Raw genomic sequence first — 23,539 nt, forward strand, 5'->3', positions numbered from 1 at the left:
TAGATTTCGTCCACCTCCTTCCAAGGAGGTTCTGGAGCCTTCCACTCAACTATCTGATAATTGCAAACTAGTCCCTGCACCTTATACTTAATACTTTTAACCCCAAAATTAATTATGATTAATTTCTAGCTATATATTAATTAAACATAATGATTCCTAATTAATATATTAATCTTTTAACATATTAATAAATCATTTATATTGATTTAGTAATCTTATAATAAATCAATATCTCTCCTTTCATAATTTCCTTATCCGGTTGCTAGGTTTGAGGGCAACCCAAAAGGACTGTGTTGCTATCAATTCGAGTACATACCGGTTATAGTTATGGACTTAGACACCTAATCCAACAATGATCATTATGTCACTCACACGTCATGAGCAACAAGGGGTCACTTGGTGAGAATAAAGGAATACATGTCAACAAGTCAACTCTAACTCACGATGTGAAAGGCGTTGCTCATGTCATGACTACATCTAAAAGGTTAAAGTAAGCATTAAAATGATGTACCTAAAAATTGGATGTTACAACTCTCCCCCACTTAAATCTAACTTCGCTATTGAAGTCCTATGCCTTGAACAAATTAGGGTAATTCTCCCTCATCTTGACCTTAGGTTCCCAAGTCCATTTGAGACCCTTCTGGTGCTACCAACGCACCTTTACTATCCACCTCCTTGTTTAATAGGGTTTTTATCTCTTGGTCGAGAATCACAATTGGTATCTCCACAAAATTAAGGAGATCATCAACCTGAATATTTTCTAACGATTCAACTGTGGAATCATTGCAACACACTTCCGAAGTTGAGATATATGGAAGGTCTTGTGCATTAGACTGAGCTCATCAGGCACATCCAATCAGTATTCAACCCTATCCACTCGGGCAGAAATCTTAAAGGGAGCAATAAATCGAGGGTCCAGTTTCCTATGCATCCAAAATCGGATGAAATCTTTCCAAGAAACATTCAGGACCATCAAATACCCCACTTGAAACTTGAGGTCCAAACGTCGTTGGTCTGTATAAAACTTCTGTCGGCTCTGTGCGACCTGCAAACTGTCGCACACCTACTGAATCATGCTAATGTGCATGGGTTTCCTGGAATGCTAGAAAGCTTAGATTGTCTCCATTGGGCATGGGAAAATTGCCCTACCTCATATCATGGGTAATTTACCCGAGGTGATCATGGTCACCCAACGGTCATACTTGAAGTAGTTGCATCACAAGATCTGTGAATTTGGCATGCTTTTTTTGGTTCTCCTAGTTCGATTAACGACATCAACGTTATTAATCGTTCACCTGTGTTTAACAACATATACGATGGATCTGTACCAGATTTTTCTTTTGAAGTGCGTGGAACGCCATATAAGTATGATTATTATCTGGTCGATGGAATCTATCCTGAGGATGTTGTGTTTGTTAAATCATTTACGTGTCCACATGGTTCTAGACGAAAAAAATTCAAGAGAGTTCAAGAAAGAGCTAGGAAGGATGTTCAGCTTGCTTTTGGAGCTCTAAAGAAACGGTGGTTCATATTGAAGAAAACCAACAATGAATTTAGGCGAGGAAAAACTTCAAAATATCATGTATACATGTCTCATATTGCATAACATGATTATTGAAGACGAATGAATAGCGATATGTGCGTTTGACGATGAAGAAATCATACCAGAGACATAATTAATAGAAATTGGTGGCGAAAAGTATATGAACAGGAGAGCAGAAATACGTTGCACTGAAACATTTCACAATCTTCGCAATGACTTGGTGGAACACATTTACGGGGTTCAAAATATTAACCTTAATTTGAATCCATCGGATGACTCCGAATACAAGTTCTCGGAGAACGACATTATGTAGTTTGCTTTAGTTATTTTTGTTTATGTTTTTTTAAGTTTCTAGGATTATTTTAACGTCATTTTTTTTTTTGTTATGCAATGTAATGTTTTTTGACTTTTCAATGTAATGTTTTTTTTTTTTTAATTTTGAAGTAATGAAAAGTTACGTTTTTTTATTAAAAAATAAGTTGAATTAAATTAAAATAGTTAAAAAAAACAAAAATAAAAAAATAAAAAATTGTGGCACCACTCCCTTCATGTGGCAAGAAACCACACTTGTGTGGTAACAAATGACTGTGATGCTTATGTGGCAGGGAAGGGAATACGGTTTCGGTGACACCACTCCCTCCAGTCTCGTAAGTAACACTCGCACAAAATATTATAACATTTAAATTCCATAGATAAATCTGAAAAGGATATGTCATCCTCGTACATGAAAGAGAAAACTTAAACTTGAAACCCCATGTGACGACGATTCTTACTAATACAAAACAAGAACATAAACCAGAAACGATAACTAAGATCACGTGATTCAACTTTCAAGAGCAGCTTTCTGCCGAGATGCCGATCCTGGAATTTGGCAGGTCAAAAAGGATCCGATGATTCTGTTGCTGCATATTCGCGATGACATTCAGGGAAGGTGACGCCGACATAGCCAGGCACGTGGTGGTGCCGGTGGAGCTGTAGATCAGAAAGTTCTCTTGCTTCATCGACAAATCTGCTCCTTCAAACATGAATGTCATCGTCGGAACCTGTTTTCCGATTGGGACTGTGTAGCATGTGTCAAACCCTCCTAACGATGTTACCACCGTCTTTTTCCCCATTCTCCGCCTGAACTCATCTCTCACCGCCGTGTATGCCGGAGTCACTAGCCTTGTGAATACAGTCCCTAGGAAACCAACAAAATCATTACTAAAAAGATGATTGTGTAATTATATCATATTTATTTTGTTTTAATCAAATTCATAAAATAATAATTTAATGGTGAGATTTGTTAGATATTAACTAGTTATAGGAAATCATTTTATATTTTTATTCAATTTATGAAACATATTTGTATTCTTACATGAGATATTCAACTATTTATTGTCCCGGGACCAAAGTAAGCTACGTTTTATATGCAATTTGTTTAATCGTTGAAGTCATCTGTAAAAAATAAAATATTACTAAATAACCTTTTAAAAAAAATGAAAATTTACTATATAAATGGGTAAAATAGTAAAACTTTGATACACAAATAACTATTTAGTGAAGTCATAAGGTGATGGGTTCTCGGTCACAATGTGATATATTTTGGTGTTAGGACGAAAGTTGCTTTTATATATATATATATATATATATATATATATATATATATATATATATATATATATATATATATATATTTGAAACATCATACTATCAATAAATCTACTCCTAAATACCATCTATGTCTCCTAAAAAACTTGAACTCATGATCTCTTATTTAACCGTAATTATATCCTTAAAAGTATACTAATGTGATTTAATTATGATGATTATCGAAAATATATAAGTTAATGTAACATTTTAGGAACCGAATGAATTACCAGAATCCACAACAGTGCCAGCTCCATTGTTCGGGTTAAGTGCGAAGGCACTTGGAGGGATGTTGACTAGCTTAGGGCCAACCTTGATTCCGATGAGTTTAACATAGTATAGCGATGGCCTTCTAGGGTTTGTTAGTAGTGGAGTGAACTTGATGTTCTTCGGTTGACCATTTGGACCCAATCTCAGGGTTCCCGAGTATTTTGGAGATTTGAAACTAGGCAGACAGTATGAGAATGTTGATTTGTAAAGGCTTTTTGATTGAGAAAGCAATGAAAGTGGGCCACGACCGAGACCTAAAACGCCTTGTGGAGGGAGAGACGTCCCTGTGGTTTTTGAAATGCAACCGAAGGAGTAACCGAGGACAGTGTCTGTGGCTAGGGTTAGATTATCTTGTGCCAAATTCGCGGCTATAGAGGAACTTCCATATGTTATGTTCATCGAGCAAGCGTTTCCTAAACAGTTGGAGTTTTGCACCTGAAAAAACATCCATTGTTATTGGTATTTGGTAGTAAATTATTGTAGATCAAGATCTTAAGGACCATTAATGACAAATGATGAAAATATAAGTTTGTTATATTAAATAATAATAAAAACCCATGATAAAAAAATAATAAATAAAGTACATTTATGCCGTTAGCCCATGCTAGATATGATTTGTACACGTATAATTTACATTTCTTTTTCAATAATAATGTCACGATGTAACCATAAAAGCAATATGACAGATTGACAGTTTTATAATAATTATACCAACACATAATAACTAATATATCTACATATAATGGGAAGGTATTTATATTTTTTTTTTCCAAATAATATAACTACAATTTCGTAACGATTGCAAGTGCTACATACAAAGTTATCTACATTAGAGGCAAAATCTGGAGATATATAAGTTGATATTATAAATAAAAATAAAATATATTATTGTTAACTTTATAATAATATAAAAAACGTGGAAACTAGTACGACTTTCGTAACAGAAATAGAACATCACCCTATAAATTTATTTTACATTTAAAACTATTAGTCAGTCAAGAATTGAAGTTGACGGTGCATAAAGTTGTCGTGAGTACCATGGCATCCGACCAAAAGCAGAGTCACGGGTTCACCAGAGGCCCCTTCTGACAAATCTCAATCTCGTAGTCTAAAATTCTTTCAAACATAACCCTATAACTTATTTATAACTAAGTACAAATATTAATGGAGGTTTTTCAAATGTTTTTCATTTATTAAAGTTACGAAACGTGGCTATATAAAAACTAAGACTACATTTCAACAAATTTATGGAGTTATTTATTTACTATTCAAGATATATATCCTTATTAATTATAGAAAAAAAATAATCCTATATAGGATTTTTACCTTGCATAATTTTTTTTATCAAGCTAATCAACTATTAGTTTTTCAAACTTTCGTTAGTTTTTCGATTTTCAACTATTATTTAATTTTTCAGTTTCAGCTGTCTGCTAATATGTTCCCACTTTCAGTTATCATTTTAACCATCAAACTAACTTTTCATCTAACCATACCTTTTACGTTAAAATAAACCGGTTTCATAAATAAACCATGTGAAAAAAGCTATCAATAATCCTATTGTAAAGGTATGTTAAACTTATTAGGCTATTGATGCGGCTATAAAAGCATCAACACTTGAGTAATTTCAAGCCAATAATTTTTTTTTTTTTTTTAAATAAGAAAGATATTATTAGAATAGTTTTTTTCAAATCAAAGCTTTTTCAGTAAAGTTATAAATTCACAAACACCAGCATATCATTTCAAATAATTATGATAGACGTCCACAAACTCAAACAAATAAAGAAACTAAAAGCACACTTTTATTATATAAAAATATAATATACTCTCTCTTTTTTTCATAAAAAGAACTTAGTTGTCACCTCTAAACAAAACGCCAAAAACCTGAAAAAAATTATGCAAAATTTGAAAAAAAGTTCCTTTATTGTAATGTTGTCTTTACAACAATCAACGCATCATGTACAATTATTACTATACAACCATCAATGCGTCATCTACTACTGTATTAAATAGTAATACTTAAGCTACTGTATACTGTATACGTACGTATACGTACCTGTTTGCATTTAGCAGAACCGCAGTTAAGAGACGAAAAAGTAGTCGACTTGGCAAAACCAAAGCCAGCAGAAGCACAACCGACGCAACCGGAGCAAGGAACCATGGCCATATCAGTGCTCGTATCCAACGCCATAAGCAATGTCTGAGCCGGAGTTCCGATCTTCGCCTTCACGATGTACGTAGGACTTTGCACGATCTGTCTGCCGGAGCCAATGGGGACGAAGGAGCGTCCGGCGACTAGGTTGGAGAGGTAGGAGAGGCGGGTTTTGTCGTCGGCCTGCATTTGGAGGACAGTCTCCGCCCAGGAGAGTGGTGTTTTGGGGCGGAAGGGGGAGCAAGGACTGGAGATATGGTAGACTTTGAGGGTGGAGTCATTGTCGTTTGAGTTGCAGGTTGGGTTTAGGGAATGGGCGGAGACGACGGAGAGGAGGAGGACAAGGAGTTGTGGGAGAAGACATTGTGCAAGCTCCATTGACGATTGTGGAGGGTGACAATGGTGTGTGGAGTACTCTTGGAATGGTAGTGTTGTTGGGTATATATATTAATTCAAAAAGTTTCCGATCGATGGAGTTTTTGTATAAATAAATGGAAAGGTGAAAACGTTAGTATTATTTTATAAATAAACTTAGATGTTTTACCCCTGACTATATGTCGATACAAAGTAACATTTACCAATAGGACGACAAAGGGTAAAATACAAAATAAAGAGAGATATTTTAGGAATAATTCAGGGTGAATGTGTGGTAGTTCTATAAAAAAGTTGGTTATATGAAAAAGCCACGAAATGATTTTGATAATTGAAAATTGTTTTTTTTTTTTTTTTTTTTTTTTTTGGTAAATAAAAGTTCATCCAAAAAAATGATGGCATGACCAAAATAGGTTGAATCAAAACATATAAAATAGGGATAATGATTTGAAAGGGTAACGAATTTTCGATTTTTTTCACATTTAGTCACTATTTTTTTTTTTTTTTTTTTGTTATCTATTTGTCATTAAACTATTGGAACTGTTAACATTTTACCCTTATGACCGACTGTTGCTGGTCATAAGGGTAAAATGTGAACGGTTTCAATAGTTTAGTGGCAAATTTATAACGAAAAAAAATTTAGTGATTAAATATGAACAAAATCGAAAGCTCTTTTCCCTTTAAAAAATTCAATGACTAAATGTAAACAAACTTCCTCTTGTATTATGTTTTAGCAAATTATTTATTTTTGTTAAATTGTAGCAACATTTGTTGATGAAGGAATCTATGAAATAAATAAATTAAAAAAAAAAAACCTTAAAAATATATTTAAAAAAAAAAAAAAAAAAAAAAAAAACCGAAACCGAAATAAAAAACCAATGGTTTGACATTTTCCAAAATAAAAAATCAAAATTTTCAATCTGATTTTGGTTTTACAAAAAAATAAACCATTCTCACTGATGTGAATTATGATCATTGGTTTGGCATGCGGAATTTGTGACATCCCATAAATACGTAGTTACAACATCGTCTGAACTCGTAATTCATAATAAGGGGTTAGAGTATCATCGCATGAATACGTAGTTACAACACCGCCTGAACTCGTAATTCATCAGCTACAGGTTATGGGTCTGGTGGTGTTTCCACTGGGTTATCTAGAATAGTCTGTGGTCGCCATCTATACTCTGGTAGATGACTACATCGCCACATTACCGGTTAAGGTTATGGTATCTCCTTTCATCCTACATCACCTATTCATCATCATCTATTTACCTAATTATCATCACCTATCTCTCATCATTTTATTTCATCACACACCAACTATTTCATCTACCAATGTTTCATCCGCAACATATTTGTAGATATAAAATAAATATACCGTTTAAATCTTGTAAAACATGTATAAAATCGTTCATCCAGCATAGACAGTAAGTATTCAAATAATATGCACACATAGCACGTAATTTATATAAAATACTTCACATCTATATGTAAGATGAAAGTAACTATATATACCATAAAAATCCCATAAATGATTCCTAACTTCAAACCCCAAGGTTTACTTTACTAAAGCTTCATATTTTTGGCTCTCTAGACCTAGAGGGGTCCAGATTCCTAACTTCAAACCCCAAGGTTTACTCTACTAAAGCTTCATATTCTCAGCTCTCTGGACCTAGAAGGGTCCAGATCTATAACACAAACTTGCAAGAGGGGTTTGAGGCATTCAAAACCCCAAAGATGAACTGATTCAATCCCTACCCCAAAATGGAAACTACACAATAAGGAATGAAAGGGGTTCATTTTTGTACCTCAAAATGAAGTTCCTTGCTTGTATAACTCATAACAAAAACCTTCCTTGGTCCCTCTTGCTGGAACTCTTCTCCTTTCTTGCAAAATCACACCAAAAAGCTCAAGATAACTCTTCCTCTCACTCTACACACTCAAGCTCGCTACGGTTCTCACTTATGGAAAAGGTAGTCGCAATTGAAGGCCATAAGTTCCTTTAAATATAGCTCTGGCCCAAAGATTTAGGGTTTCGGCCAACAACGCGGACTCATCGAGTCGCCTCACCGACTCGTCGAGTCCATTCATTAATCCGAGTCATCAGTTGCGACCTTACTCGACGAGTCAAGGCATCAACTCATCGAGTCTCTCTTCTTAACTCAAAAGAAAAATACTTAAATTATGATACCTGGAAATCCGGATGTTACATTTTGTTTTTTTATTTCATATATTTCTTTATCAATAAATGTTGTTACAATTAAACAAAAATAAATAATTTACTAAAACATAATACAATAGGAAGTTTGTTCATATTTAGCCATTGAACTTTTTTGAGGGAAACGAACTTTCAATTTTGTTCACATTTAGTCACTAAACTTTTTTTCATTATCTATTTTGTACTAAACTATTGAAACTGTTCACATTTTACCCTTATGACCGATAACAACCAGTCATAAAGGGTAAAATGTGAACAGTTTCAATAGTTCAATGACAAATAGATAACGAAAAAAAGTTTAGTGACTAAATATGAACAAAGTCGAAAGTTTGTTACCCTTTCAAGTCATTATCCCTATAAAATATAGACATATATAGAAAACCATTAGAATATATATATATATATATATATATATATATATATATATATATATATATATATATATCCAGAAAAGTCCTAAAATTTTAGTCAAATTCATAAAAAAGTCTTAAATCAAATTTTGTTTATAGAAAAGCACATAATACCGGTTAAAACTTCGAAAATACTCTTTTTGGCCGGTTTCGAAGATTTAGCCGGTATTTTGATTTTTTTCATTAGTTTGCTCAAAATATTAAGATTTTTTTGAAAATTACCTGATAACCAAAATATTATGAATTTTCTAAAATTATTATGGAATTAATGAATATTATTATTAACAAATCATTTATAAGCATAACAAATATTTTTTTATTATAAATAAAGAAATATGTCACACCCCAAAACCGAGAACGGCGGAAACGTTCTGGGGTGGAGGACGTCATTTATAGTATCATAACAATGCAGAATAGTAAAAATAAGCAACAACATCCATTGCATTAATATAATAATTTGTAATAGAAGTGTATTTTGTACAGTTTGTAAGACACCAAAAGTATAATCAAAATAAAAATGGGTCTTGTATGTGCTCCATCTTCTCAAAATCTGCATCTGTACCTGTCTAATGTTGACCTGAGAATACAAGTCATTTTGAAAACGAGTATCAGCATAAAGTTAGTGAGTTCATAAGTATTTAGTGTCATTGCTTGTATAAAAATGTTTACAACCATGTAGTATACTAGTTGATATCAATATTTGAAATTAGTGTGCTCCTTAGAAAATCCTATATTTTCCAGTAAAAGTAGTCTTCTACCAAGACCCGGTTGTTTGCATGTTTGATCCTTTGAAAATGTAAAAGTTTTCCTATTGAAACTATCAGTATGAAAATATAGTTTTAGACTTCATTCATATAAAGTAATTAGGAAATAATGTTTTACCCCCAACAGTGACACTGTCAGCTTAATGTAATGAAAATACAGACTCCAGGTAGTATTAAATGTACATTACACCTCGGGGAATTTGTGATGCCTTTAATTCTTAATGTGTTAATTAAAGGTCTGAATGTGAACTCGTATGTAACCATGCTAATTGACGATCGAATAACGGATGACCCTCCGACTCATATGTAGTGATGTGACATTTTGTCACCCCTTGGCCTTTTGGCTCGGACTGTAGCTAGCAGTCAGGATGTGGGAGTGTCTGTCCCGTATAGATCTATACACACAATGCCCGCTCTCCCTCCAGGAGACTCTGGTTACACGGTGATATCACTGTGAAGTGTCGTATCGAAAAGTAGTATGTGACATTCTAATTAGAGTATATTCTCTTGTATATTGTATAATGTATTTTTCTGTTACAATGTATCGAGTGCTCTCTTGTGTAGTATATAGTATTCTCTTTGTATAGTATTTATCATGTATTGACTCACAACTGTACTGACTCTAGTAGGTATCGTGGTAATAGTAGAAATGAGTAGTAATCCTTAACTATACCTATTATAGTTAAATAGAAATATTGGTTCCATGGCTTTGATACAAAAAGGTACTGAACTGAAGTGAAGACTTTTATATCCATCACAAATATATATAATATATAACTAAGAATTCAACGACGATCGGACAGATAACAATATACCCTAAGTCCACAATCAAACAATAACAGGAAGTAAGGTGAGCTATCAGTTCTAGGTCCTTCAAGTCTTACTTATATAAATATATTGGTGTGGATATGGTTTAGGAACAAAAGCAATTTAAAAGAGTTTGGAAATATTTTTATAACAATTTAACAGGAAAATGAGTTTGATAAACATTGAGAGTAGTTTTGTTGGCAAAGCAGTTAAAAATATAGAAAATCCTTTTGGTTGCAAGTTATAAATCACATGCGATTGGTACTACAACTTGATGGATTCAACTTGTATCCCCCCCCCCCTAAAAGCATTTAACAACATTTAAAAGGTTGATTAAGGGGCAAGAACTCACCTGAAATGAGTGGTGCGAATGTAAGATCGGAAAGAGATGCTAAGTGTCAAGTGAAGACTTGAGCACACACACAGATCCTATTTAGCATATAAAGACACATATATGCATGCAATTAGTGTTTATATGGTTAATCAAGAGGGATAGCATTCTTATAGTCTAGGAAACACTTATATGGAAGTGTTACAATCACAAGGATTGCATAAAAGGAGTGTATGGTCACCAAATGGAGCTTTCGATCCAAGTGGTATGTTCCTAGGAACTTTTGATCTCAATGGCATTCTTGGTCGAAAAAGGTTCTCGGTTTTTAGGGTTTTCGGTTAGGACCAAAAACTCAGGATCCTCGGTGCATGTGTTGTTTTTCAAGGGCTTTCAAATATGCAAAGGGGTTCTAAGCTTTATCCGAAGTCCTAAGTGAGTTTTGAGGTCTTAAAGGGACCTTTCTTTAGGGGTTTTCGATTTAGGGGGATGTACTATATCGAAAACTCCTTTTGTTCTTGGGAAAGATGATTTCAAGGACTCTAAATCAAGTATCTTTACTAGATAGCAAGTGTAGGAAGTAGATACTTACAATGTGGAAGCAAAGAAAGGTGTTTTCGGCCACACACACTAGTGTGTGTTCTTGGTGTTCTTGAAGAACACTTGAAGATCTAAGAAAAAGAGAAGATTTCATGGATGAAATCATGTATAAACACTAGATTAAGTGTTGTAGGAAAGATTCTAGGAAGAAAATACTTACATTTTGGTGGATTTGAAAAAAATGAACTTATGATACTTGAGGGAAAAAGCTTAGTGTTCTTGAGGTGGGAAGTGGAAAAATGAGGGAAAATAGTGTAAACTCATGCTATATGCATGAGTTCTTGGGGAAATGGTGTTTTCAGCCCAACACCCCTTGTTTGGCCATAAACACCTAGTTAAGGTGTTGATTGATTTGCTTGTTACACCTCACTCATAACGACACTTCCTTTTATTAATTCGTTTTGACGAAAATAAAATAAAACATCCAAACGGACTTAAATCTAGTACAAAAATGTACTGAAATATTTTTAACTAATATTTGAATTGTCTGACTATAGAAATTTTACAAATGAAAATTTTGGGTTGTCACATCATCCCCCCATTAGAGGGAATTTCGTCCCGAAATTAGAGTTCAGACAACTAAGTTACTACACAATAACTAAGAAAAAAGATGAGGATATTTAAGTTTCATTTGATCCTGGCGCTCCCAAGTGAACTTCGGTCCTTGCTTAGCGTTCCAGCGAACCTTCACAATCAGGATGCGGCTTTGTGTCACACCCCAAAACCGATAACGGCAGAATACATTTCGGGGTGCAGGACGTCATGTACAGTATCATCACAATTGCATAATAGTAAAAACAAGAAACATACAACCATTTCATTTACATAGTGAGTTTAGTTACAAGTGTGTTTTGTAATGTTCAACAAACACCAAAAGTAATACAAAAATAAGAGATGGATCTTGTATGCTCCATCTTCTCCAAAATGCTGCACCTGTACCTATCTATCTTTGACCAGAGGATACAAGTTATTTTGAAAACGAGTATCAACATAAAGCTGATGAGTTCATAAGAGTTTACTGTGAGTTTTTGTATAATATGCATTAGAACTGATAGTATGTAAAGCTGCAATTTACATTCATAAGTAGTAGAAAACCCTAGAAAATCCTATATTTTCCAGAAAATACATTGTAAGTGAAAACCTTTAAGAAACAAGTAATCTTCATCTTTGAAAACCGTTTATTGTAAAAGTATATTATTGAATCTCCAATAAGTAATGTAATAAGATAGGATATGCCTGTAGTCAGTAATAGAGGTGCAAACTCCCTTTAGTGATAGATATTTGTTTACTTTGGGATGTTAAATTAGACTTTAGTTTAGTATTTTAGTGGGGATATAGTGTATTCCTTGTATGTTACCGATAGTGTGAGCGATAGAGGACCCCATGACCTTCCCGGTCATACACAATATAGTGAAGTAGTGGCATCCCTGGGCCTGCACGGCTCGGACTGAAGTTAACAGTCGGGATGTAATATTGTCTGCCCCGTATAGATCTATACATGTAGTGTCGTCTTCCGGTCGGAAAAACTCTGGGCATAGTATGTAGCGAATAGAGTATCTCATAGTGAGTTAGCGTGTTATCTTATGTTTAGTGTCTTTTCTTGTATTATAGTGTAGTAGTCTTTTGTATAGCTCGTAGTGTGTTCTCTTATTAGTGTATCGTCTCGTAATAGTGTGTATTATAGTGTGTAGAGTAGTAGTTATAGTGAGTAGTAATAGCCTTAACTATACCTATTATAGTTAACTTAGTGTGTATAGTTCTTACAAATTTAGTGGTTTAAGCATCGGATGAAATGAAAATTCTCGTATCCAACACTAATATACATGATATATAACTAAGAAGTCAATGACAGTCGGACGGATAACAATTACCCTAAGCCCACAATCAAACAAGAACAGGAAATAATGCGAGCTATCGGTCCTAAGTCCTTCAAGTCTTACTTATATAAATATATTCGTGTGGTTACATTTTATAAGAAAAATTATTTAAGAAAAATCTTTTCCAAAGGGAACATTTAAAAAGTTTTTTATTTCTTCAAAATAGTTTTGAAAACGTAAAATCCTTTTATAAGGCATAGTGGTAAATAACATGTGATTTGAACTACGGGTAGTGAATCACATGTGATTAATTTCCAGAAACATGTATAATTGACTTGTATCCCCCCTAAAACATATAAAAACATTTGAAAGGTTCATTAAAGGGGTATGAACTCACCTGAAATCGAGTAAATCGGGTAAATCGGGTGAATCGGGTGAAAGTGTCGGTTGAGCTTTTGGTGCCAAATAAGGACTTGTACACCTTTTAAGACCTTAATAAGATGTGAAATATGTGTTTTACAAAGAATTGATCATTTTATGCCTTTTATGAAAACATTTAGACATTCTAGCATTGATTCGAGGTCTTAGGGCTTAGAAGTGGTTCTCGGGAATTGTACAAGGCCAAGAAGGGTTTACGGGGGAGTCTAAGAGTTTACACCCTTGGAGTTTACGGCCCAAAGGCCACTCCTTGGGAGTTTACGGCCGTAAGCCCCTAGGCTTGGCCGTGAACTCTTGTTCTCCTCCCAAAATGGATGTTAAGACCTTAATTCAATCCTCCATAATTCTAGTGAATGTCTACGGCCAATTTGGGGGTTTAAAACATTCATTTGGTTATGTTTTGGGGAGTTTACGGTCCTAGCTTGTGCTTGGGCCGTAAACTCCATTTTTTCCCTCAAAATGAGTTGTTAAATGGTCCTAAGCACTTCCTAAACTCATAACTAAATTCTAGTATGCCTTAGATGAGTTTTTGGGACAATTTAACATGGAAATTGGGTGTTTACGGCCTAATCACATGTTGGGTTTTGAGCAATCTAACACTCCTAAGTGTACATGCAACCCTAAATACCTTGGATCTATGTTTTCTCTATTATACATGCAAATATAAACTTTCCAAGGTATTGTACTATTCTAGCATACAAAACTTTGAATAACACAAGTTAGAATAACATACCTTTTGTTGGTGCTTGTCTTCATGAAGCTTGAGTGCCTAGTGCCCCAAGTGTGACACCTCAAATGGTTCACACAACACCATAAGCACTTGGAATAACTTAGAGAGAAATTAGAACACTTCATGAAATCGTTTTTCCCTCACCCTCACACATAGTATCCGATTTCTTGAGCCATGAGATTCTTTTATATGGTGGCTATTAGGGTTACACCATGTAACTCGTGACTTTACCCATTCCTTATGCTCCATGGATTTTAACCTCCATGGAGCATCCATGGGTCACCCCATGGACTTAGTCCAACATAAGGAATCTTGGATCACAAGCCCACATATATAAGAATGAATGATTTACAGAATCAACCTGTATATTTAATTAGTCTCCTTTTGATCACTTAATTAATTCCAAATTAATTCTTGATCAATACTAAATAAATAACCTTATTAATATATTAGAACTTATAATATATTAATAAACCTTAAGTGTTATTTCTCTCATTTTAGTCTATCCAAGTGCATGATGCCATGCAACCCAAATGGACCATGCCGGGTCGGGTCAAGTTTTACCAATTATAGTTATGGACTTAGACATTAATCCAATAGTCTGCCACTTGGATAAGTCTAAAACTATTATTGCAAGTATGACTTCAAAACCCGACTAGCAATCTTAGCTCTCAAAAGCTTCTGTCGAACTCTAACCTTGTAGATGAACTCTGACCTTTGTCAATGACTTGTCCATTAGATAAGGGATCATATATTCCTCCATTCTAGATAGCATATGGACTGAGACATGGATTATAATCATTCTCTCTGTCCATTTGTTGTTTCTCGATTTCTGATTTATGACGACTGACTAATTGAACAAATCAAATCAGTCCTGGCTCGGCCGAGCACTTCCATTTGTCATCATCAAATCATCGAGGGGCCCACAGATATCGCTTTTATCCCGAAGGTAAAAGGAATGGATAAACTTCGACTCATATGCTTGTACTAACTATTTTTTGAATCATACACAAAGGCACGTTTTATAACATCGAGTTACCAATGCGTTTACGTGCAATCAATGTATAACCAACTCATAGTCAACAACTCATATCTCTAGGTTTGAAGAATATAAGATATTATCGTCTCATGATTCACTCGTGATAAAATCCATGAAGTGAATCCAAATGAGCGTGGGTTGAATCCAATACTCAGCCCTTATGAGTACTCATGAATGTTGTAGCAACTATTGCATTGTCTAAAGCACTTTAGACAAATCATACAAGCCAAATTCACAACAGTCTTGATTCATATCTACTTCCAACATATGACCGACTGTGGATGGTTTGAATAACTTGGTCATTCGGGAGAATGACCTAGTTATTCTGGAAGTCAAAACATGCAAAGTGAAACACAAAATAATACTAGTCGTATATGGCCTCAACACTTTGAGCGTAAATAAAACACCTTTTATCTAAGCACCATATTGATCACTCATTATTCATGTTTCGATTAATCAACTTAATACTTGAATTGAAACAGTAGTGATGCCATGCTCCAAGCATGCATACTATGTTTCTCTAAACAATAGCTATGCCATACTCCAAGTATGCACACTATGTTTACATATGGTAATCTCTTTGTGAAATGTATATCAATTGAACATGACTTCTATGATTCTCATTTCACAATCCCAATCCTTATTGGAAATGTAAGAATACCAAGTTCTTGTCATTTACCGTAATCTATGCAATGATCCTCTTGTAATGATATTCACACAAGTCATAAAGACTTGGCAACAAACATTACAAAGTATTCCAATGGAAAGCAATTCCATGGAGATGAAGTCTCAAATTCAAAGTACATTCCTTTGAACATCCTTCTTTGCATAGATTCAAAGAATAACTTCCACCTATGGAAACAATTCCATATTCCCATCTTGACCATCACTTTTGAACAAGAGTTGCCTCTTTCCAAAATATGTCAATAAGATCCTTACTCTATACTTCCAATTGTCCATGAGTAACCAAACTTTGGAAAACCCCAAATTGTTCTCGACAATTGCTTAATCATCTTAGTCATATCCAGTTCTAAGCCCTTTTCCATTCTTAACGCCCTAAGCATTAGGAAAATTTAGAATGGATGAATATTATAACACATGCAATCGATCCTATATCCGAAGCATATGGGATACGATTCATGCTATAATATTTTTATTTGCCATGTTCTCATAATTCGAAATATGAAGAGGGATGCCGTAATCATAATCGAATTTTGAGAAAGCAACATATATATAAATTCCTTATGTTGAACCATTTCAACATAACATTCATATATATTCTTGACTAAAGTTGATTAAAATCTCAATCTAAGCTTGTAGAATTGAAATGAAGTATAAATTTATCTCCCTTAATTATAGTAAAACAACCTTTTCAAAGCGAGTTGAAACTTTTTGTTTTCTATAATTAACATTGCTAACTTTCAACATAATCATCATGCTCCCACTAGCATAATGATTATTATCTAACTAGCATAACACTTTTATGCTCCCACTAGCTTTGACATGTACCTAGAAATCAGTCAGATTTCTGATACTAGATTGCCTTGATAAGACTTTATCAAATCATACACCTGGAGTCTAAACCTTTCCTTAGATAGCTCACATGTGAGTCTAAACCTTTGCCATTCTCATTAGTTAGTGTGCCGGTTAACCACGCACACTCCACTAACGACATGAGAATGCAAACTTCACACTTGCTATCCACTTAAATCTACTTAGTGAAAGAGTTTCCTCACTATCATTTTCATGAATCGGAGAGAAACCTTATGACACTTAGATTTAATGGTGTATGTGTTCTTATCCATGTGAATTGTCAAAACCATAGTTACAAGACAAGGATAATGACAAATCCTAACTCATATGGACTGAACTCAATCTAATTTCTTGCCACCTGGCAGCTCAAGGGCCTGCCATTGCTTCCAAGTTGTTATGCAACCAGTTGAGAACTCTTAGAACTCCAATGCAAAACCAACTTTAACTGGAATGGGCACAAAATATGTCAACACGATAGGTTACAAACCTCAACTCGTGGTCTAGTGATTAACAAAACTCTTTATTAGTTCTTGAATCTATCTTAAGATCCTTTTAAGGCTCCCACTGACCTCTTGACATATAAGATTCTCTTTGTCAAGAACCATTCCTTGACATAAACGAATATTCAAGAGTTAGTGCATATTCTTATCAAGTTAAACACTTCTCACAATTGGTCTTAGTTGGTCTTTGTTTTATCCAAAACATCACAACTTACCAATTTCAAATGTACAAGAGTAAGAACACATTTTACTCTACATTTAACAAGTGTTATAAACCTTTCTTAAGGTTATGTCACTCAAGGCTTAATCTTAGAGTATGACTCTAAGATTTAATTTTGGAATGAAGTATAATTTATCTTTTGACCTAACCATTTCAACAATTCACGATTCCTCTCCTTAGTCAAACAAAATGAACTAAGGTGTCCTCAAAGGATCAATTGTGACATGGTTTTATAATCACTAAGATAATCATAACACAAAATACACAAGTACTCTCCCATCTCTTCAAATTGGAGAAACTTTTATCTTTCTGCCTTACATTGAAACTTTTCCAATGTTTCAGAATTACATTTAAACTTGTAAGCATAATCATATTTACTAAACTTTAGTAAATCTTATCAACCTTTGTGGTGGACCTGACCAGCAGACAACCAAGTGTACCTAATCCTTTAGTCCTTCACTTGACTCACATGCGAATGTGAACAAGGAATTAGTCTTAATTTACCAAAGATTAAAATTCTCATTCATCACACAATACAACTTGCATGATTCCAAGTTTCTATCCAACTGAAACTTGGGTGATGAGAATCTTTCCTTATTTGGCAAACTATGACATTACCACAAATGAAAGAATCAAATCCATTTCCTATATTTCTTATCAATGGAAACATATAATCAACAATTTTTCACAAATGTCATTGTAAGGATACTTAAAATAAATAAAATAAAAAACATTTTTCTTTTATTTTAAAACTTTGCGGAAAAACTTATCCTTACAATCCATATGGAAAACTTGTTGTTATTTATTCCTAAGCAATATATCATAACTCTTAAGTAACAGCTCAAAATTTTGATCACCGAACCATGCGATCGAAATCCATCTTCGCAATCAGAATCAGCATATACTTCCTTTAAGTTTCTTCACTTTTCCTTTGATTCTTAAAACATGTGACCTCGTCACATTATGCAATAAGAATCTCATAATAGAAACTTAATAGAGTTAGACAATGGACTTTACCTGAAGTAGAGTCAAACCTATTGACTTTACCATCCTTAAGATGTTTCAGGTAAATTTAGCAGCTTCGCAACCAATGTCTTTCCTTTGTCAACAGAATCTTATGGACTCTTTGGAAACGGTACATGGGACTATCACATACTTAACCTTTCTCTTTACCATTTGGTCAACCGAGTTGACTATGGCCGATCCCTTTCCATTGGGAAGAGAATGTTTTTCCTGGACCTCCAATGTCACCATATTCAATGTCCAAATAGGTTTGGAAAGTAGATCTTCCAATCCAATTTGCTTTACTAATGCTCCAAATCACTGTTGATTTAGCATCATCAAGCAAATAGGTAAGATCATTAAGGGTCTTGTCGTGACCTGTCATCAGGGAGTGACTGAAGAACCAAGTCAGCAGCCAGCTACCTCGAGACTTCGACACCCGACTCTCCCAACTTGTCAATATCTAGCTTAATCCCCAAGACCTAAGCACATATAGACTTTGCTTGCCAATAGGGATTGAGTGACTTAGAACTTATCAAGTCTTAAAACTTGTGGGATAGGGAGATTTATTGGAGTAGGTGGATGAAGTGAAGTATGATTTCTAATCCCACAAATGCCCAACAAAGGAATTGATATTTCACCTTGATTGCCATTTGGGATATCATCTTCATTAGGAAGCTTGTTCCTAAAGATTTGGGAAGACCATAGCTGTCTAAACTAGACATCTATAATGGGATAAATTCAAGTTAGTTGATTTAAAGTCCTTAATATAACACCCAATATGAAATATTAAGGCTAGGACTCAACAACCTATTTATAACTGGAAGAGGGATGCCGTAATCCAAATTATAAAATAGTTGAAGGTAGGTAAATGACGATTTACCAATTTCCACCATGAAAACAAAATATTTTATTATTGGGTTTTATTGGTTTTGAAACTCCTAGATCTTTTGAGATACATTGAACTTTTCAATGGCATGTTTGAATCTCGATTGTGCCCTCTCAAGTTTGTGACTGGGATGCCGAGGATAACAAACAAGGTGTGAATAACCATACAAATTGACTTGGTACCCTCAACAATATTACCTAATCGATGTGCCGGTTAACCACACACGCTCCACCGATCTATAATAAAGTCAAGTTACCCTTTGCCACTCTTACTAGTCCATATTAGTGTGCCGGTTAACCACACACGCTCCACTAACGACTTGGTAAGGTACAAAGTGTAATTTTATGGGCTAGCACCTTTTCACATTTTCCTAAGTAACTAAGATTGGGAATTTATAAGTGTTTAGTTACTTAATATTTTTCATTATACTTTTAATGAATATTTAAAGTCGTATCCTACCCGTTCGGCTAACGACCCTCCACCAGTCAAGGAAGCGGTGGGTGAGAGTGGACACCCATTAAACTGCCATTTTATAGGCAGTAACCTTATACCCCCTTATAGACCGGCTTCGTGAATGAGGCCTACTAACGGTAAGATTGACTTCCTCTTATACATATCTATATAATTAAAATTATAACAATAGTATAAGGGTTGAATTTTAAACTTCTTAAAAATTCAATGTTCAATTTGGAATTATAGTATACATGAGGAGTAACTTTTCAAATTCCAAAACTTGAGGGCAAGTTTTGAAACTATTTCAAGACTCTTTAAATCATAAATTATGAGTTTAATGGTTCATTAAAATGAAGGCTCTTCAATTTAATGTAACCCCTTATTCTTTAAAAACACTTTAAAGAAGTGTCTCTTCAACATCCATAACATGAGGACAAGTTATGGAGTCATTAAAGTATTTAATGGAAAAAAAACCCTTACATTTTATGTAACCTACAAAACTTTTATGAGTTTTTAAGATTCATAAATATGACTTTTCAAATAACTTGAAGACAAGTTACAAAAACATATTTTATGAACTTCTTTTAGACTAATATGGATTGAAAACAACTAAAACATAATTTTTTCATTATCAATCTAAACTAACTCATAAATCAAGGAAACATAAAATTCTTGAAAAATTCATAACTTGAGGACAAGTTATGAACTCCATACAATTTTTCAACAAGATCATGAATTATATCAACAAACTATTTGCACACAATTCCTATGATCTAACAAAACTCATAAGCATGATCATTCATAATCAACAATTTTCAAGAATAACATGAACACATATAAACTTGAAACTTCTATTATGGCATTGAAATTGGTTTAACATAATCATTACCACATTCAAAACAAGTTTTATAAGCCCAAAACAGTCAAACGTAATGATTCAAGACCAATTCCAGCACCAAAACTCGAAAATATGTTGTCTGGGGGTCCAACTCGTCGAGTGCATGAACAAACTCGGCGAGTTGGATGCATTTTTCCTTGGACTCGTCGAGTCCCTTCATGGACTCGGCGAGTCTGCTGGGCTGACAACACCAAAAGTCGATTTTTAAGCAGTTTAAGCAAGTACAACAAGAAAACAAGCCTTGTCTCTGATACCACTGTTGGGTTTGGAACAATCTAACACTTCTAAGTGTACATGCAACCCTAAATACCTTGGATCTATGTTTTCTCTATTATACATGCAAATATCAACTTTCCAAGGTATTGTACTATTCTAGCATACAAAACTTTGAATAACACAAGTTAGAATAACATACCTTTTGTTGGTGCTTGTCTTCATGAAGCTTGAGTGCCTAGTGCCCCAAGTGTGACACCTCAAATGGTTCACACAACACCATAAACACTTGGAATAACTTAGAGAGAAATTAGAACACTTCATGAAATCGTTTTTCCCTCACCCTCACACATAGTATCCGATTTCTTGAGCCATGGGATTCTTTTATATGGTGGCTATTAGGGTTACACCATGTAACTCGTGACTTTACCCATTCCTTATGCTCCATGGATTTTAACCTCCATGGAGCATCCATGGATCACCCCATGGACTTAGTCCAACATAAGGAATCTTAGATCACAAGGCCACATATATAAGAATGAATGATTTACACAATCAACCCATATATTTAATTAGTCTGCTTTTGATCACTTAATTAATTCCAAATTAATTCTTGATTAATACTAAATAAATAAACTAATTAATATATTAGAACTTATAATATATTAATAAACCTTAAGTGTTATTTCTCTTATTTTAGTCTATCCAAGTGCATGATGCCATGCAACCCAAATGGACTATGCCGGGTCGGGTCAAGTTTTACCAATTATAGTTATGGACTTAGACATTAATCCAACAGCACATGCTTGGGCCGTAAACTCCCTTTTAGGCTCTAAAAACTTGTGTTTTAATGTCCAAACTCATCTAGGTAATTTCCTTAATTAGTATACAAGCTTAAAGGAAGGAAAAATGGGACTTTGGTAATTATTTGAGGTGTTTACGGCCTAAGGGGCTTCTTAGGCTGTAAGCTCCTTGTTTTCCCCTAATTCATATGATTTTTGTGTTCTAAATTCAATGGAGTACGTTTAGAACAAGCTAGGGAAGAAACTCTTACGTTTGGAAGCTGGAATTTGCGGTTTTGGAGTCGGAATCGGGTCTAGAGAGAGAAAGTAGTGAGACAGTGTATGTTTGGGGTGGTAAAAGGGTGTAAAGTGGCATCCAATTTTCTTAAATATGCCTTGGGTATTGCACCCGGTACACGACTACCCGATGCTCAAGTTTAATGGGGGTAAAACTTTTTACCCGGGGTGAGGTGGTTGAAAAGTAATATAACTTTATTTTGTTAACCGGGGTTAACACTTACAAGTTATATTTACCTATACTAAAATGATAATGTCAAGATATATAAATAATTTGATATTTATTTATTGACGACTCCAAATATTACGGAAATTTATATATAATGACGAATTCCGTTAGTGAAAACGGGATTATGTAACGGAAATAAATTTGGGTTGTCACATCATCCCCCCGTTAGGGGAATTTCGGCCCGAAATTTAGAATTCATACAGATAAGTATTACAATACTACTAAGCGAAGAGATGGGGATATTTGAGTCTCATTTGATCTTCGCGCTCCCAAGTAAATTCCGGTCCCTGCTTGGCGTTCCACCGAACTTTCACAATTGGGATGCGACTTTGTTTCATTCGTTTTACTTCCCGACCCATAATCTCCGCAGGCTCTTCCACGAAGTTGAGGCTCTCATTAACCTCGATCTCGTCGAGGGGAATCACGAGAGTCTCGTCGGACAGGCATTTCTTCAAGTTTGAGACGTGGAAGGTAGGATGTATGTTACTTAGCTCGTGGGGTAAGTTGAGTTTGTAAGCTACGGGGCCGATTCTGGAGAGAATCTCGAAAGGCTCTATGTACCTTGGGTTCAGTTTTCCACACTTTCCGAAACGTATCGTGCCCTTCCAGGGCGATACCTTCAAAAGGAATCGGTCTCCCACCTGGAATTCCAAGGGTTTTCTTCGTTTGTCGGCGTAGCTTTTCTGTTGATCCCTAGCAGCTTTTAGTCGTTCACGAATCTGTACAATCTTCGTGGTCGTTTCTCGAATGATCTCCGGACCAGCGAGAGCGCTGTCAGGAACTCGTCCTTTAGCCAACTGAGTGTCACCCACCTCAGCCCAACACAGAGGGGATCTGCACTTCCGGCCGTAGAGGGCTTCAAATGGAGCTGCCTTGATGCTCGTATGGTAACTATTGTTGTAGGAAAACTCCACAAGAGGTAAGTGTGTATCCCACGATTTACCGAAGTTGATCACGCAAGCTCACAACATATCTTATAAAGTTTGGATCGTCCTCTCACTTTGTCCATTAGTCTGCAGATGGTAGGCTGTACTCATATCCAGCCTCGTCCCTAGTGCCTTTTGTAGTGATTGCCAAAATCTCGAGGTAAACCTACTATCTCTATCTGAGATAATAGATATCGGGACGCCATGCAATCGTACTATTTCCTTGATGTATGTTCTTGTGAGTTTCTCCATCTTGTCTGTTACCTTGATGGGTAGGAAGTATGCAGACTTGGTCAATCTGTTGACGATGACCGAAATGGTATCCAACCCACCCGCTATCTTGGGCAGTTTGGTTATGAAGTCCATTGTGATCCGCTCCCACTTCCATTCTGGTATCTCCGGTTGTTGGAGGAGACCCGATGGCTTCTGGTATTCGACCTTGACCTTCGCACAAGTAAGGCACTTACTCATGAAGCTAGAAAT

At 35.0% G+C, this 23,539-nt stretch overlaps 1 protein-coding gene across 1 annotated transcript; it reads right to left on the reverse strand.

Moving 5' to 3' along the window:
* Positions 1–2,211: 2,211 nt before the first annotated feature.
* Positions 2,212–6,029, reverse strand: LOC145045468 (aspartyl protease AED3-like). The gene is made up of 3 exons (XM_078993794.1): positions 5,496–6,029; positions 3,403–3,877; positions 2,212–2,723 (listed from the first exon to the last, which is right to left on the reverse strand). The coding sequence occupies exons 1-3, from the start codon at positions 5,967–5,969 to the stop codon at positions 2,374–2,376; spliced, it is 1,299 nt and encodes a 432-aa protein (XP_078849920.1). The 5' UTR covers positions 5,970–6,029; the 3' UTR covers positions 2,212–2,373.
* Between the last annotated feature and the right edge of the window lie 17,510 nt (positions 6,030–23,539).

Source organism: Lactuca saligna, chromosome 1, assembly GCF_052625555.1.
Source record: "Lactuca saligna cultivar CGN05327 chromosome 1, ASM5262555v1, whole genome shotgun sequence".
NCBI lineage: Eukaryota > Viridiplantae > Streptophyta > Magnoliopsida > Asterales > Asteraceae > Lactuca > Lactuca saligna.

Coding starts and splice junctions, on each gene's coding strand:
- LOC145045468 (XM_078993794.1), bottom strand. CDS start 5,969: ATGGAGCTTGCACAATGTCTTCTCCCACAACTCCTTGTCCTCCTCCTC. Junction 3,878..5,495: donor GTTCTGCTAAATGCAAACAG/GTACGTATACGT, acceptor ATGTTTTTTCAG/GTGCAAAACTCCAACTGTTT. Junction 2,724..3,402: donor TGGCACTGTTGTGGATTCTG/GTAATTCATTCG, acceptor TTGGTTTCCTAG/GGACTGTATTCACAAGGCTA.